General features: G+C 37.8%; 1 protein-coding gene across 4 annotated transcripts in view; it reads right to left on the bottom strand.

Annotated features, from left to right (window-relative positions):
• RANBP9 (RAN binding protein 9) overlaps positions 1-16667 on the bottom strand; it is a 38707-nt gene that overhangs the window by 20231 nt on the left and 1809 nt on the right. For all 4 annotated transcript variants that reach the window (XM_066189072.1, XM_066189054.1, XM_066189063.1 and 1 more), the window contains exon 2: positions 9339-9450. In XM_066189072.1, coding sequence (XP_066045169.1) covers positions 9339-9450 — 112 coding nt within the window. The remainder of the gene's footprint in view (positions 1-9338; positions 9451-16667) is intronic.

Here is a 16667-nt window from a genome sequence, read left to right as displayed (position 1 = left end):
AAGGGCAACAAACAAAAGGATTACTCTATGCTGCATTGCTGAATACATTACTGAGGCACCACTGCAGCAGCGGATTCAACAAAACAATTATAAATGAAAGCAACAAGTGGAAACCCCTTGATTTTGTCTTAAATAATAATGGCAGAGCTGTTATTAGCATAGTCTGGGGTCTGACACATGAAGGATACTCATGCAAAGACTGAAAATCTCTTGTTGTTTAAAGAAAGGATGTTTACTTTTAAAAACAATTTAGGATAACTTGAACTTCACCGACTGCAAAAAGCCCTTGAATACAAGTAATACAAAAGGCAATCAAGGTTTTGTTTCAGTATTTTTATAGTAACAAGACTAGGGTTACACAAAAATGTAAAATATTAGATAGAAGATCATTTTCTAGGCAACCTTTTGATATCACCATTGTTTTCTTCCTCAGATATCCTAACTTCCAAGCCTCCTCAGTAACAGCTGTAAACACAGACAAACTGCATTTCATACAGCTGGGAACAAGGAATCTTTACCCACTGGTAGTGACTGGAAAGCACTAGGCACTAACACCATCTCAGGAAGAAGACAGATGTTCAGCAATACGTATTTTTCCCAGGGATTCACTTACAACTACTCGAAACACCATTTTGTGAAGGAGACTTGCTATTAACAGAAACTGAAGTTAGATAAAAACATTCCAAGTAATTAGTAAATTTACTACAGACATCTTTCACAAGGCAAAAGGAATGTCTAGAACTTACGGTTTGAAGTGAGCAAAATTAAAGGCTTATCAATTAAGCTTATTTTTTTTTATAGTTGAGAGATAGATAATCTCATGTTCAACTAGATTAGTACATTATAAATTGAGGGGGAAAACAGTACCATGACAGACAAGCTTTAAATGCTCTAAAATTTATTAACAGGAATTGTATTTATGCTAAACCACTACATGTAACTTTCCTACCTTTTCCTCACACCTGTAACTTTCACAGACTCGAACTGACATTTTTGTTTGTTTTTTAAGACACTTAACCCTTGTTTAGGCCAAGAGTCAGGGTCTGCAAAATTACTTGCTCCAGTGGGATGAAGTACATAAATTGTCCTCCTGTTTGCTGCTTGAAGTTCACATCTCAGTGTGTCAGGATTAGGAGAAGAGTGGCAGAGCTAGGTATTTAAGTTTTCCTCCCTTAGTCTAACAACAAAAATGATGGGCAGCACAACAAGCAGCCCAGGCGCAATGCAGGCCCACAATGTTCTAAGTCAGTTCATGACACACGTCTTGCTGTTCTGTCACATTAATAGGTTTGGTCCAGGAGGCTGAAGTGGACCTTTTCCTCCTGCCTGTAGCTATGTCAAGCCATAAGAGCTGTCCTTGGGAAGCGGAGGTGTCAGCACCACAAAGCAGCACCCTCAGTCCATCCTGTAGCACCTTCCAAAAATGAATCTGACACAGCATGGCTTGAGAGACCAGAGAGGGTGAACAATGGTGTGGTTCTGATGCTGCCTCCCTCAAGTGCCTGAGGACTGTCCCTCCAGCCCAGCTCCCTACCCAGACACGTCCCTGGCTGCTACGGTGGGAGGATCGTTTATGCAGGCAAATGGCACAAAGTGGCCTGGTGCCTGTTTTATTAAGCAGTCCCTCTTTCTGAGCAATCTCAGTCCCACTGGCTGCTACTCATCCCCTCATTAACACACTCAACTCTTACAGGAGCTCATAAAATAACGAACACCACTCAAGGAAGACATGAAATCAACACATGAGAGACTGAAATAAGAGACTACAGCTGGAAAACAATTTAAAGTGCTGCCAAATTGGTTTTAAGGACCAAGAAAGCAAGTGTATTTTACAAAGTCTTGTTTTTTCACTTCAAATTGTATTTATTCTTGTTCCAGTCCAGTTCAATTAAGATATAGGTTACCATTTTAATGTCTCAACACATTTTCTAGTTTACATTTCACAAGTCATATAGAAACTTTAGGAACACCACAAAACTACAGAATTTGAAATTCACTGAAGAGTCAAGTTTTTAACCATAAAGCAAAAGAGAAAATGTCAAAAAAAAAGGCACTATGATACCTACTTTTTTTCCTGTAACACATACTGAAAAGCCTAGGCTTCTCTGCAGAGAAATGTTTAAGAAGCAGAAAGCTCACAATAACGATTTTCTCCTCAAGTATCTTTCTAGTCAAAGAGCTAAATTTACATTTTTGCTGGAGCCTAAAGTTTCTACTTGGATGCCTGAATAGACTGGTTGCGAGAAATAAAAACAGCCAGAGCCAAATAGAAGGAAAAAACAACAGTAAGAGATGGTACAGAACCTGCAGATGCTAAAAGATTGAGAAATTAAAAAAACCCAGAAAGAGACACAACTCCGATTTTTATTTATAACTGTTCCATTTGATCTTGTAGCCACTTTCTTGCTGAAGGTGTATGGAAGATCTTTCAATATGAAAGTTGATAAAAATCAGAACTCAGATTAATTATATCCTATCCTGGTCACTCCATAAAGGATGATCTCAAATCTATACCCAACCACAGATACCTCAGAAAAGCTGAAGATAAATTCAAGTACGAAATAATCACTTCTCTAGTAAAAAAAAAAAAAACAAAAATCCCATACTGTATTGTAAAGACAACTAAAATAATTTAGCAGATATTTACATAATAGTATGTAATAGCCTCCCTACTACAGAAATTTCACCTGCTATCTGCAAAGAGCCAAATTCCTTCTGACTTCCATTGTGCCTACATACACCGCTGAAGACATTACAACCTGGGGAGCTGCTACATGGTGCTTCAAAAAACAGCTCCTTGGGTGTTGCAGAAAGTAAGTAATCAACGTGACACCTTATTCCCCACATGCTATACATTTAAAGGAAGCAACTTCAACCAAACAGTGTTAAAACTTAAGTTACCATAATATCTGTAGGGAACCTGAGATATTTAAACAAAGCACTAACAGATGTTTACAGCCGTAAATAAGGCAACTGAAAAAACCTTAATGTTTCGAATCCATTGATTATTAAGAAAAGTAGAAGTAACACTGAAAAAAAAATCAAGCTATTTAACAGGTATAGTTTGTTTTATCACTATGTTTGTATCTTGGAAAGAGCACAGAGAAAAAAAACTGCACCATCTGTAGGAATTTAAAAACTCAATGAACTTCTGTAGGGCCCTCACAACTGACTTGCAGTGACATAAAAGTTTGAATAACATTCTCCTATAGTTTTCAACACTGCCTTCAGTGACATTATAAGGCCAGAAATAAGGCACATTAAAAACATACCTACATTTATCTTTAATATAGTTACTCCGCATTAAAATTTTGCAGAAATGTGCCAATTCAAGATCCTTATTGTCTGCACAATCACAATAAGAAATGAGATGTTAATCTATTTAAATGTTTCAAAATATGCCATAGACAGTTTGAGTCTTTCATTTCAAATTGAAAACAAGTTTAATTTTGTGGAGTATTTCCAAGGAAACAGTATTTTGAACATGATAAACCCAGGTTTCAGATTAATGCAGTTCTGCATAGAGAGGAAAAACTAAAAATAAACCAGGCAGTCATTTTGCATAGTGCTCAAAACTGTTACTCCTGTAACATTTTGCTTATGAATACTCTGATGTTCCTAGAAGGATTCTCATTTACTGACATCCCTTCCACTCTGAGGTTTCGCCATTTCATCTCGTGACACTTGCCCCCAAGCACTAGAGCCTTTCTGGGGGCCATACTGTCAGAAAACAATAATTGCAAAGAAAATAATATAACGTAAATGTGTTTACTACAGTAAAGGTATCATCTATACACTATATTTATGGGAATAGACTTCAGAAGAAAGAAGTAAAAGATTTTTCAGGAAGCTAAGACCAAGAAATTAAATATATTCTCTTGACTCTCTTTTTAAATTACAATTTTTAATTTCTAGCATACACCAACAAAGAAAGAAAACTCTTGTCACAGTTCCAATATTTCTGACCAGTTAAACACAAACCTCAATCTTATTACACATTTAGGAAATGTTCATTTCTGTCAATGTCTGGTTTCATACACTCAGGTGAAAAGGGTATTACTACCACAGTTTAAGAAGAGATACACTTGCTGATTCATGACCTGATCTCTTCTTGCAGCTGCTACAATTCAAATGAAGACACTAATGAAAGAAGGATACTCCAAACCTTATCTGATCCTACTCTATACACAAGTACTCTGCTAATAATGCTGCAAGGCCTACTTATATGTAAATAGAGACTGAGTGAAGTTTTGCACGTTATTTTAACAAATGCCTGTTCTTGTAACAAATAGCTGCTGAAGACATACTAAAACTATAAAAATAGGTCTCAGGACTGCATAAAATTTTTAGAGTACATTGGTAATGTACAAAACAAAAACAAACCAACCAGCAACTGACAATGTTATACATTTTATTGATTTATGCTTCTGTTGAACAAGAAAAGGGGTATACTGGATGCTAAAGGAAAAGGCAGCTTACTGCAACACAAAACTTGTAATAAAAAAGTGTAGTTTGTGTTTGAAGAGCTAAACATACATCCTTCCAGAAGACAACAAAGCATTTGTGTTTCACAAACATGACTCAAACACTCTGAAACAGTTCAGGCTCTACCACAGGCATAGGTGTCATGAAAACTCAAACTTAATTCTCATGGTATTTTTGTTTTGGATAGTTTTTCCTTTTTTACTTCACCACCTACTTTATCACATACACAACACATACTACACAAGATACTGCCAAAACAACAGATGACTGATTGCATACCCAGTGTTAAAAGCCAGTCATAGTGTAACAAGTGTCTAAAGCCTTATAAACACTGCTTTACCAAACATATACTGATTACTTGCATGAATTGCTGTACTAACATTTTATTTTAGTGCACAATTTACACATGTGCTATAAAGGCTGGTCCAGAAGATCTGCATCAGCACCACCACACCACAGACTAAACAACCCTGCACACGGAAGTGTAAGCTCAGCGCTATCTGCTAAAATAATACAGCCTTTCTAAACTTAGTTTTCATTGATTCTTCTGGATGGCTTGCCACTCCCAATCCTTGTTTTTATTCTTCTTAAAAAAAAAGAAAAAAAAAAAATCAGAAGTATTCCAGGCCAGGTTGGATGGAGTGTTGAGTGTTGGATTGAGTGTTCTGGTCTAGTGGAAGGTGTCCCTGCCCTTGGTGGTGGGGTTGGAACTGGATGATCTCTGAGGTCCCTTCCAACCCAATCCATTCTGAGATTCTATGATTTTGCCTTTTAAGCACACATCTTCTTCACCTGTTCTAAAAGCACTAAAGACTGCCTAGAAGTACATGGCATTACTATAATTTGCCCATTCTTATTGTATTTACAAATCAATGAATGAGAATGGACAGAAATTCAAGACACTGAGAATAAAAGTATTCTTCTCAGAAGTTCATATTCCCCGGGAAAGAAATAGGTCTCTCCTGGTGAAAGATTTAAAAAACCAAAAGGCTCTATTTAAACCAAAATTCATGGGCATAAGCTAGTACCATGACCAAAAGTATTATTCCCAGTCCCCCTGTTCCAGGTTCTGCTTTCTGCTCCTAGTTTCACCCTCTTTTGCTGTCACAGCTACTCATGAAATGATACAAACAGCCATACTGGGGAACAAAGCTGAATGAAAACTAACTTGCTCTGGAGGTCAGCTTTTGGAAAATGAGTTATCCAATCAGGTTTACCATGAAGCTGACACAAACAGTCACAAACTGGGAACAGGGACATGAACCCAATGAGTGTTAAGAGACTGCTTCTTCTCATGGCCAAATTTTTTATTTATTTTTAAGTTAACTAGACATTTCAACAGAGATGCAGACATAACTTACTGTTAGTTAACAGTCCCCCTCCTACCATGCTTTCTAATCATCACCTTGGTACTGTTCCCCATACACCCATTACCCTTCTATTGTTACTGTCTCCAATCGCTCAAATAACCATCCACAATGTCCCACATGAGCCAAACAAAGCAAAGCAAAAGAGAGTATAAAAGGAGAATATATATAAATAGAGGCCCTTAGGCTACAAAAGACAACATGAAACTAAGAAAGAAAACTGAAGAAATAAAGAAGAACAGGAAATATTTACAAACCAATATGACAGTTGGTTAGAACTTCCAGCAAGAATTCAAAAATATTTAGGATAATTAATTCACATATCTGTATTGTAGCAGCACATTAGGATTCCTTTGTCAAACACTCTACAAACACCAAGACAGATTTTGTGTGAATGATATTTCAACCTTACTACTTTTGCTAAACTTAATTCTCACTTCCCTTTTTCTCATCCAGTAACATCAGTCACTGACCCTATCACACCACACAAAGGTATCAAAATGCAACTTTGCTTTTCATCTGCTCTGCAACAGCAATCTCCACATCTTCCTTCCTAGCAAACCTGGTTTTTTTCGCACTTTCTTCAGGGTGTTCATAATCCTCTCAAAGCTGGTCACGAACTTCTGCAAAATTAACATATTACACACCTTCAAATTTCTACTCAAGCCAGTTACCAACTTAGATATGTTAAAGAATTTGGTGACCTAGGTCATTAGAGTGACAAAACCAACGCTGTGTTCAAACACAGCTACAAGAAGCTGTGCTGTATCCACACCCAAAACAAAAAACAGCTGTGTTTCTTCAGAGAGGAGTAATTTTTGCCCTGCTACTTTCAAATATGCAAGATCAGATTCCAGGAGCAGCACCTTCAAGTGCTACAGTAGCATGAAAAATTGATCTCCTACAGTAGGTTTTTAGTAAAGGTTTTTTGATTATTTCAGGCGAGTTGTGCTAAGTAGAGCACACAAGCAAGAATGCTGTTAGACATACTCCTATAATATAGTACATGGACTAAATACTTTAAGCTGAGTTTATTAAAAAAAAATAAATAGAAGTAGTAAAGGCTACTACCAAAGGGAACTCCAAATAAACACCACTAAATTATCCACTGACATTTATGAATGTTGCAAGCTGCACTTCAGCTTACGATAGATATCTCACTTGCCTCGGGTAGTCTAGGATTTACTTTAAACAGTACTATAAAATATAGCTCTACTGCTTCCACAGCTAGGCTTAGACCTTGAGAACACACGGTTTTGCAAGTAAGGCATTTTAGCTAATTGACCCTATTAGTTACATGCTGGTCTTCTACAGACATGGTCCTCCTGAACTCTGTTCCATTACCAGATGACAAAAAGGAAAAAAAAAGATTAAAATGTACCTGGAGCAAGCAGGGTGAAACACAACAGGCAGTGAGAACGAACAAATATATCCAGACACAAACTGGTTTTTATAGTCCTATTTCTCTGCATTAAATTCTCCAGTTTACTTATTACAGAAAAATTATTGGTTTGAATGTAAGGTAACACTGAACAGTAAGAGATTCATCCTCCATCTCATCAAAGACCTCCAGGACCTGAGAACAGGGTCTAGAGATACACATTTAACATCCAGTGAGGTGCCACATGGTGACTCCTGGTCTTTATCAGCCAAGCTACATCTGGCTTTAGCTGTGTGTACAGTATTTCCCAGCTACCATACTATTTTATACAATTAAAAAAATTAACATCTCAGCTCATTATGCAGTTAATATCCTAAAGCAAGGATGAGGCAGTATTAACTGAAAAAAGTACCCCTCCATTTTTTATCATGAATCTCAGCAGGCAACTTTGCAAGTCACAGCTATGTACATCTCACAAGTAACCATTTAAATAGAAAAACCTTGAAAACCTTTACTCAGTGATGTTTTGCCACTTCTGCAGAATTGCCTTGAGTGGTCGACTGAATTTGAAATTACTTAAATCCAATACAAAGTATTTAAGGTGAAGTGTTAGAGGAGCTATGTAAAATGACATACCCACACAGGCCGACACTTTTTGAAATCCATCACTTCAAAGAAGCTACCTTCCAAACTAAGTAGGTAGAAACCTATTTCAAGAAGAGACACACCACTAGCAAGTCTCAGTAAGAACCTCTCATAAATCCACAGCAGGAGGATAATTTAATTAAAACAAAACAAACAAACAAACAACAAAAAAACCCAAACCAAGCAAACAACAACAAAAAAGAAACTCACATCCCCCCCACCCCCGCTAAAAATAAAGGTGTTCCTAAAATCAGTAGCAGAAGGTTACTTGAAAAACTAATTTCTACTACTTCAATTCAAAAGTAATTAGGCCTTCACAGTGTAACAAAAGTAGCTATGGATGTAAGTGTTTCATAGCAAAGAACTCTCCCAGGGATAACTTTTGAGAACAGAAAGCAGCAAACCCATAAATGCCCCTACAAAGCTCCAGCACTACTGAGGCTATTCCTTCAAAATATCACTATGAAATACTATAAGGAAAACAAAGAAGTTTGAATACTCTTTCTGACTTTGAGAAGGCGTACAGGACTCTGAGAAAATGAAAGAAACAGCAGCAAGACAAAGAAAAGACAAAGGTACTGAATTTCATCCATAGCTCTTTTCTCTCAAGATTTATTTTCACAGCAGGGCATAAACACCTGTAACGTGTTCGTACAGCACCTAGAACAGGGACAGCCAGTCCTGACTGGAACCTTGAAGCAGAACCAGAGAATGTACTACAGCACATTGGAAAGCAGTCCAACAGTGTATCAGAATTAACACCATCCTCTACCAAAAGCAGCAAAAGATGAAAAGTAATTAAAGTGCTCTAGCAAAGATTTCATTTGCACTTCAAGACTTTCCCAGGTGAGATTCCATCTGCCTCAGCAGACTTAAAAGCATGTATCACTTGTGCTTCAACAGATTCATAATTCAGATGGATTTTAGGAAGGAGCAATTTCTTACTCATCAATTCTTGTTCTTTCCATGAGGTGACAGATTCCCAGACACTTATTCAGAATATTCCCCTTTATTCTTATTACTGTTCATCAACAAGCAACCTTAAGGATAACTTTCTGTTTCAAATTTGATATGACCTCCATAAAACTGAGGAAATAAGCTGGTCTGCCACACACCCTAAAAACTACATGGAAGTCTGTAAATCCGTACAGCCAAAACCCAACGCCTTAAAAGGTAACAGCAGGGTCAAACCAGTCACTCAAACCCTAACTTTTTTGTCAAGAAAAAATGAGATGATGTTTTGGTATTTATTGTGTACACTGACTTGTGGACAATAAATACCACAATCAACTCTCTTAAAAGAATCAAATATAAGAGTGCAACTTCTCAAGAATAAAGAATCAAGCTATATAAAGTGGAAAAATATGAAAATAAGTTTTGATACCAAAGGTATCTGCTGACTGAAAGATGATGTGAGGCAGTATTTCAAAAAATAATAATCAGTAATGCACTCTGCTTACCCATCTCTTCCCTTACTGACAATTTTAACTTCGAAGTAGTATATGCCACAGGCTGCAGGTATAGGATGTGTAGCTCGAACAGAAGCAGCATCTTTTGGAGTTTTTCCATGACCTGAAAAACAAGACCATTCAAAACACACAAAAAATGTGTTTTAGTTAATTGCAGAAGGTGACTCAAAGGTATGCATGCCAACTACTCAAAACAAAAGACTTATGAGCAAATGACATACATTATTCTAATCAACCTGATTTTTACACCGGAGTATTTTGTTTCAACATTACATTTGCACTGTAAGCACCTGTATTGCAACTAAGGATGCTAAAAGAAGTTCTTGATACAGTAATCCAAAAAAGTCCTACAATTATTTGAAGGGAAGCCAGGAAAAAGTTTGACCATTCTAAGCAACACGATTGACAAAAGGCCACCTGTGTTTGAAAGAACTGAATGATTTCTCAAATGCACAGGGCTTACTCATTTTTATAGACTGAAACACAACATAAGAGTTTCATCTAATGCTTAGTACTTCTGAATCTACAAGTTACTGAAGACAGTATCCTCTATTCTATTGTCCTCCAGAATAAACATCAGTCATTATACAGAACATATTACTCATAATTAATTTCCATGTCCAAAATGTTGTTTCAGGACAGCATTAAGCCTCACAGCCTGCAACTGAGCTCATACAGCTCAGTTTTTCCTATTAGGCTATTTTCCTATTAGGCTCACTATACATTAGCTCTGCCACAATAACGCCCAATTTCAGCTCTTGTCTACTCTCAGGATTTTCAACCTAAACCCAAGAGCCACTTGCACTCTACTAAAACTAACCTTCTGAATGTGCCATCCTCCTCACAGACCTTTCCAAAGGCAACCTGGAAGCAGGCTTTTGACCTGATGACTTGTCTCAGCAACAGCCAGCTGAAGTAAGAACAGTGTCTCCCACGTACATCCAAATTCCTCAACTTTTGTGTGACCGTCATGCATAGGGCCCCGGGACATAGTTTTAAAAAATTTAAAAACCAAGATGGAAAAGGATATTGGATTGTGGCAAGAGGTAAGGTAATTCAGTAAGATGGAAACCAGGAACAGACTGTCACTGCCATAAGAATAATTCACACAGATCCCTTGCCTACTCTTCATGTGGATCTGTAGCATGATGAAAGGAGCTGCCTGTTTTGAGTGTGCTGTACAAATCACTTGTGCTGCAGCACTCCAGCTGTCATTTCCAGTCCAGATAGGGAGGCCTACTGCACCTGCATAGCAACTGATCTGCATATGCAAAAATCCCACAACCAAACACACTTCTTCCGGGGGCATGAACACTGGTATTACTGCTCAGGCTCAGATTAATGTCTCAGGTGCAGCAACACAAGGTCACACAGCAAAGAAGAAACGGCAGTATCATGACAGCATAGGCAGGCAGAGCGATCAGGCCCAGCTGGCCCACAGTAAAAAACCTCTAAGGGCAGAGGGTCAGGGACTGACCTGTACAGAACTTCTGAGCACAGTGCTCCCTTGTATAAATGTTCATAGAACCGTCAGTGCTTATCAGCCTGCAGAGCCAGCACCCAACAGCTCCTAACCAATGCCATGTGCTCAGCCAGGGAGAACTCTCACCATGGCTGCACCTGCAATCAAAACTTCACTAGCACACCACACATTCTCAACCCACTGACATTAGGTTTACTCTACCAAGTTTTCTCTGATGTTAATGGCTCACCACAGGGTGCTACTACCTAAAGAAGAGTGGCCTACCACCTTAATTTTCTGAGTATAGCTCCACTGCTCGCTCCAGTACATTGCTAGTACTACTAAACATTTTGTGTAGAGATCCTTCGATCACCTCACAGGTTTGACAATGTTAAGTCTGCTGCCTGTTTTCTGCTTGTTCTTTTCTGATGTATCAGATGAGGAAAAACTAGTAATTTACTCCTTCATACACAATATGTTTTATTGTTCACTACTTAAAAGTTATTTCCTCAGGCTGTGACAATCAAGCACATAATCTTAGTTAGAGCTTCCATGGGTTTGCTTGGTTTTCAAAATGCTGGTAGATCACTATTTAGCTATTACAGATTATTATGCCTAAGTATGTAGAAATCCTTCAGCTAAAAGGGCAGAACATAGAACTCCTAAGACATCTCTTAAGTTCAAAGAAGTCTGATTAAACAATGCACTGGAGGAAGGAAAAATACTTTTTTTTTTCAGCGTCTTTAGGTTTTTACTTTAAAATAGACTGCAAAGAAGTTCCCTTGGTTACTCTAAGCACTTGACAATCTGTGTAGTTTCAGTCTGAATCATTCTCCTTATTTGGGAAAGTCTTCCACATAGAAAAGACTAAAGCAGTAGGAACCAGCCAAATATTATTGAAAATGTAAATCTATTACCCAGCAGACTTAGCTTTGTGAAATCACAATCCAAGTGTTTGGAAACAATACCTATTTAAGATATTCTTAGCACCTCTTCCTGAAACTCCCCTTCTCCCACCTCCCCCCAGTCCAGGCATTTATTTGCAAGGACATACCAGGAACCAGATTGATTAGCTGATCGGGGTTTAAGAAACCTACCAGATTTTTCTAAGCAGCAGATCAGTTCCCTGATCCAGTTCACAACACAGCCAAATACAGCTGTCACACTGCAAATAAGAGGTCAACACAGGGGCAGAAGTAACAGGATACCTCACCAGTATTGCCAAACACTTCATGTGGTGAAGCAACATGCTTGGGGAAGTCAGTGCCCAAAACTACTTTCATCCCATTAAAACAGGCAACACCCTAAATTTAGAACTGCTGTCCTTTTAACATAATCTCCTATGAATCCTGTTTTACTGCTTGAGCATACTGCTTTTATTTCTACTTACATACAATTAATGTCTAAGAGAAGGCTAAACATCATCCAGTTAACTACTTTTCAATATTCCAAGTATCTCTACGCTGTCTAAACATGGTAGTTGAGTCTTTCAGTACCACCAAGCTACACTAAATTATGTGTGGTCATGAGATCCTAGTTTATCAGCCTGCTTTAAAACAAGAAAGAGGCTCTTAACTGAACAGTAAGCTGAACTGCAAAATTTCTCACCAAAGGATACCATAGATGTTAGTGTTTAAGAGGACACTGGACAAGCTTCTAGAACAGCAGTTAACTGAAACACTGCCTTGAGTTCAGAATGTCCTTCAGCCTAAAATGGCTGGAAGCCAAGAGGGGAAACACACACACATCGTTTATGCCAAACATGTTTTTTGGTTTTTTCTCAGGCACTTGTAACCACTGTCACCAGTGGGACTCTTGAGCTGAGTGGCCCATTAGCTCGATGCCTTATACTGCTGCCACATTCTTTGGTAACCTGAATCCTCACTTCCTTGCTTGTGAATTAAAAAGAACTTCGACACCGAACTCTGAACTACGGAATCTGAGGTTCCAAACACCTGAAACACAAATGCTGCCCAATGTTTCCTCAAAACAGACCCCTTTCACAGTCACAAGCTATAGGCTGAGTATTTAACACTTTTGATGTTATATTTAACACTAAAGATTTTCAGCATTTAAAAGAGAGCTCTGAAAACAGATGCACTGGAGGCAGAGAAGGGAAAACAGGTCTACGAATCTTGAACTTTACCCTGCAAACCAGATCATAGGGAAGTTCAATTACTAGAGCTGTTTCCACTTGGGCTTTCATGAGAAGTGTTTGATAAACATGAGCTGACCATGCGTTATTTAATTTTTTAGGCATTCAAACTAATGATTTTTAGTCACCACTCCTTAACCAAAATTAGTGAAATTAATCTAAATTTAAATTCTATCAACTTGAAAAAAAAGCTAATGCAGACAAAAATGTTTGGAGAAGCCATCTGTGCTTTCAAAAAGGATAATCTTTGAACCTAAATCTAAGTGTATAATGCATACACACCAAGCAGTCCAAAAGAAGTCTATGGGAGCACCTACCTAGACAAAAGTGAGTGTGTTTATCCAGTTTGAATCCTTAAATGAAGTTTACGTAAGCTGAACTGCAGTTATTTCCAACAGGTGGTTCAATGACTTGCTCACACTGCCAAAAATAAAATAATCAAAGCCTAATCTTCTGTTGAATTCATTAGGAAAGTTTCATTGAGACAAGAATGGAACAGGCTGCCCAGGGAAGTGGTTGAGTCACCATCCCTGGAGGTATTTACAAAACCTGTAGATGTGGCACCTGGGGACAGAGTTTAGTCGAGGACTCAGCAGTACTGAGTTTGTGGTTGGACTCGGTGTTCCTAGAGTTCTTTTGCAAACTAAATCATTCTCTAATTCTAAGAAAAAAAACCAAATCAAAAGACACAAAATACTAATTTTACTTTAACTTCTTCCCCGGTTTAAAAAAAAAAAAAAAGACATCTCAGAGCTACAAGGCTGTCCAAAACAGGCAAACTGTACTGAATGTACCCTGAGTGTTTTCAGCCAGAAAAACTGACACCATCCTTGTAACAATGAGTGAAAACACAGAACCATTAGTATAGAATCCTCTTCATTTCCCAACAGAAAATGGAATGCATAGTCTGCACTGAAAAATAGTTTCCTTTTTATTTTTTTTGTTTTGCACTGCGGACAGTTCAAAGGCAACTGCACTGTGAATAAATGTCTGGCTAAGATTCCCTGGCCTGCGATACATTAGAAAAAGTTCATGCAGTGGCAGCTTACTCAAAATTGCATAACTTTCTTCAGTTTTTTGGACGATTGTCGCAAGACTAATTTAAGTGAAGTTTCTATAGGAGTCTCCACAATTTCAGCACAAATTATTTTGTCTGTTTACCTAATTCTGTATATGGTTTCTTCCATGGTTACAAATCTGCATTGAGTCTGGTTTTATCTCCTTACACTATATACTATAGATCACTATCTGCTGGAAACCTAACTTGTCTGTCTAGTGGACCTTTCATATCACACACAGCATTTATGAATTCCCTGGTTTTCAACAGGATCCATGCGTAAATTCTGAATATTTTCGAAATATGTAGGAATATTTTTAAAGATGTTGTGCCTTACTAGCTATGTAATTTTGTGCAGTAACTGCTTTATATGCAGCATGCATTTATGTTTTCTTTACCACTTACCTACAGCTCAGAGCTGTAAAAATTATAATTAAGTTAAATGACATCAATTTTTTCCTTATACAGTTTTTCATTGTCTCCCTTACAAAGGTACACTAAAAATAACAGGTAATAAAAAGAGTTTTAGCTTTCTATCAGCTTGCACAGCTAACTGGCAGCAACACAAAAACGTATGTATGTCCACATGAAAACAAAAATACTCTAGGTATAGTCTTTAATATATTTACAGTATCACTGATGTAATTGTCTATGTATTTCGTATCAAGATTTTGACAAAGCTACCTAATCTGCTAAACAAAAGCACCTCCCCATGTAAGTTTTCCTTTCCAAGTAACACTATGATTCTGAGAGATAGCACAAAAAAGCACTGACTCTTGGGTGCTGTTGACCTTAACAAAATTTAAAGAGCTTTTATCCAGATGCTAGACTATATTCCTTTTTTTTAAACCTCCACCACTAGATCAGTGCCTGGTTTTGTGGCAGTTTTCATTTTTAAGCACTTCATAGGATGCTTGCAAAAATCTTCAGATCCAGAAATGCAGTACACAAAACATCACAGCTGCAATGGGTAGAAAGAGGCATCTACTGCACTTCATGTTTCCATACAACTTGTACACTGGTAAGCAAGAAAATTAAAGGAATCTTCAGAAATTACATTGAGAGGACCATCTTCCTCTGGCAAACCAATGAAACAAAATTATCACTTCTCACAATACATCAGCACATTAAAATTATGAAGCCAACTATATGAAAAATAACTTTGAAAGCTTTTGCATTGACTGCTCCTCTCCACCCATTTTTTCAGTAGCCCAAACACATCCAAGGTGATGGCAAAACACTGCTGTTAACACTTTCTGCCTCCTATCAGTCACAGAACAGAAGGAAATTACTCCAGAAAAACAGTTCTATAGCCAGAAATCTACAGAGGATGAAGAGAAAATTTTGGTGAAGAGGGCACCTATACTACAGAAATAGAAAATAGTAAGAATTGCTTTAGGTTACTGGCTTCTTTGGACAGATCTATCTTTTTCCTTGAGTATTCTGGTCAAGACTATAACAGTTCTTTACCCCTGCTCAATATATAATTCCTATTTCCTTTCAACAAAAACACACAACATTCTTCCACTATTGGTTTGGTAATTTCAGAAGCACTGAAAAGACCATAATTACAAAAGAAGATACTGTGAGCACTTTATTTTGAGAACTGATTTGTAGGAACACTATTTCACAGAGCTAAGCACATTCTTACTTGCTACCTTCCCTTACTCTCCTCATTGAACCTCCTCATTCTCTTCCCCTGTTCTTAGGGCTGAAGGGTCCAGGAGGGAGAAAAGGCCAGAGATGTTCAGCATGCTCGCTCCCTGGTTCTCAGGTAGAAATGCTCTGATACCATTCACTGCTTAGCCCAGTTAGCAACTCCAGGTGCCAGGCTGGTAACATAAACATGGAGCTGCCCTAACAGCCACCTTCATTAAGTTACCCAGAAGAAAAGATGAGCCACTTAAGGAGCCATTTACACCCATTTGCACTCAGGAAAAAGAAAAGCACAGACATGTTATATTGGCACCTCTCCTTTTCAGAGTCCTCTGGGCTAACCGAGAACTCTTCAACCTTCAGCACTTACCATTACTTAAGAGCTAGAGTAAAGGTATTTCACTGTTATAACCTACTAACTATGCTTTATGACTTCTGTAATTTCTTTGAGGTAATGCTTTTCCTTAACACCATGGCAAAGGAGAAAAGTGAGGAAAAACAGGAAAGCTTGAAAATATACTTCTGCAATAATACTGAGAGATCAGAGAGGTTCAACCTCTAAATTCTAGCTCATGAGAAAAAGAAGTTGGTCAAAGCAAAACAAACCAGCAGAAGGACTTGATAGCCACTAAGCTATGATCATCTTCGAAGGAAAAAAAAAACCAAAACCAAACAACCCACCGCCACTAAGCACCAGAAAATACAAAATGTTTCTAAAAATACAAGGTCATAAAACACTGAACAAAAGCCAGGAAATTCAGAGTTGAGTATTAAATTACACATCCTTAAATCACTCAGTGCCTCCCAGAAACCTGCTCTGTAGTCATCAAGCTCCATTATCATCTTTGTACGGTGCATTAAACTTAGCATTTTTAACAGAGTATTTTTGTGTGTAATAATAAAACCTCTCTATTAAAAAAAAAAAAGTCTCCCAGAGTACATTTAATCCTTTCATGGCAGCCAAATCCTGCCATGTGTTTGTGTTGCCGT

The sequence above is a fragment of the Chamaea fasciata genome, unplaced genomic scaffold (genome assembly GCF_029207755.1).
Source record: "Chamaea fasciata isolate MVZ Bird 193981 ecotype frontalis unplaced genomic scaffold, bChaFas1.0.hap1 SCAF_1, whole genome shotgun sequence".
NCBI classification, from domain to species: domain Eukaryota; kingdom Metazoa; phylum Chordata; class Aves; order Passeriformes; family Sylviidae; genus Chamaea; species Chamaea fasciata.
The sequence above is the reverse complement of the archived record's forward strand: the minus strand, read 5'-3'. Positions and strand labels throughout refer to the sequence as shown.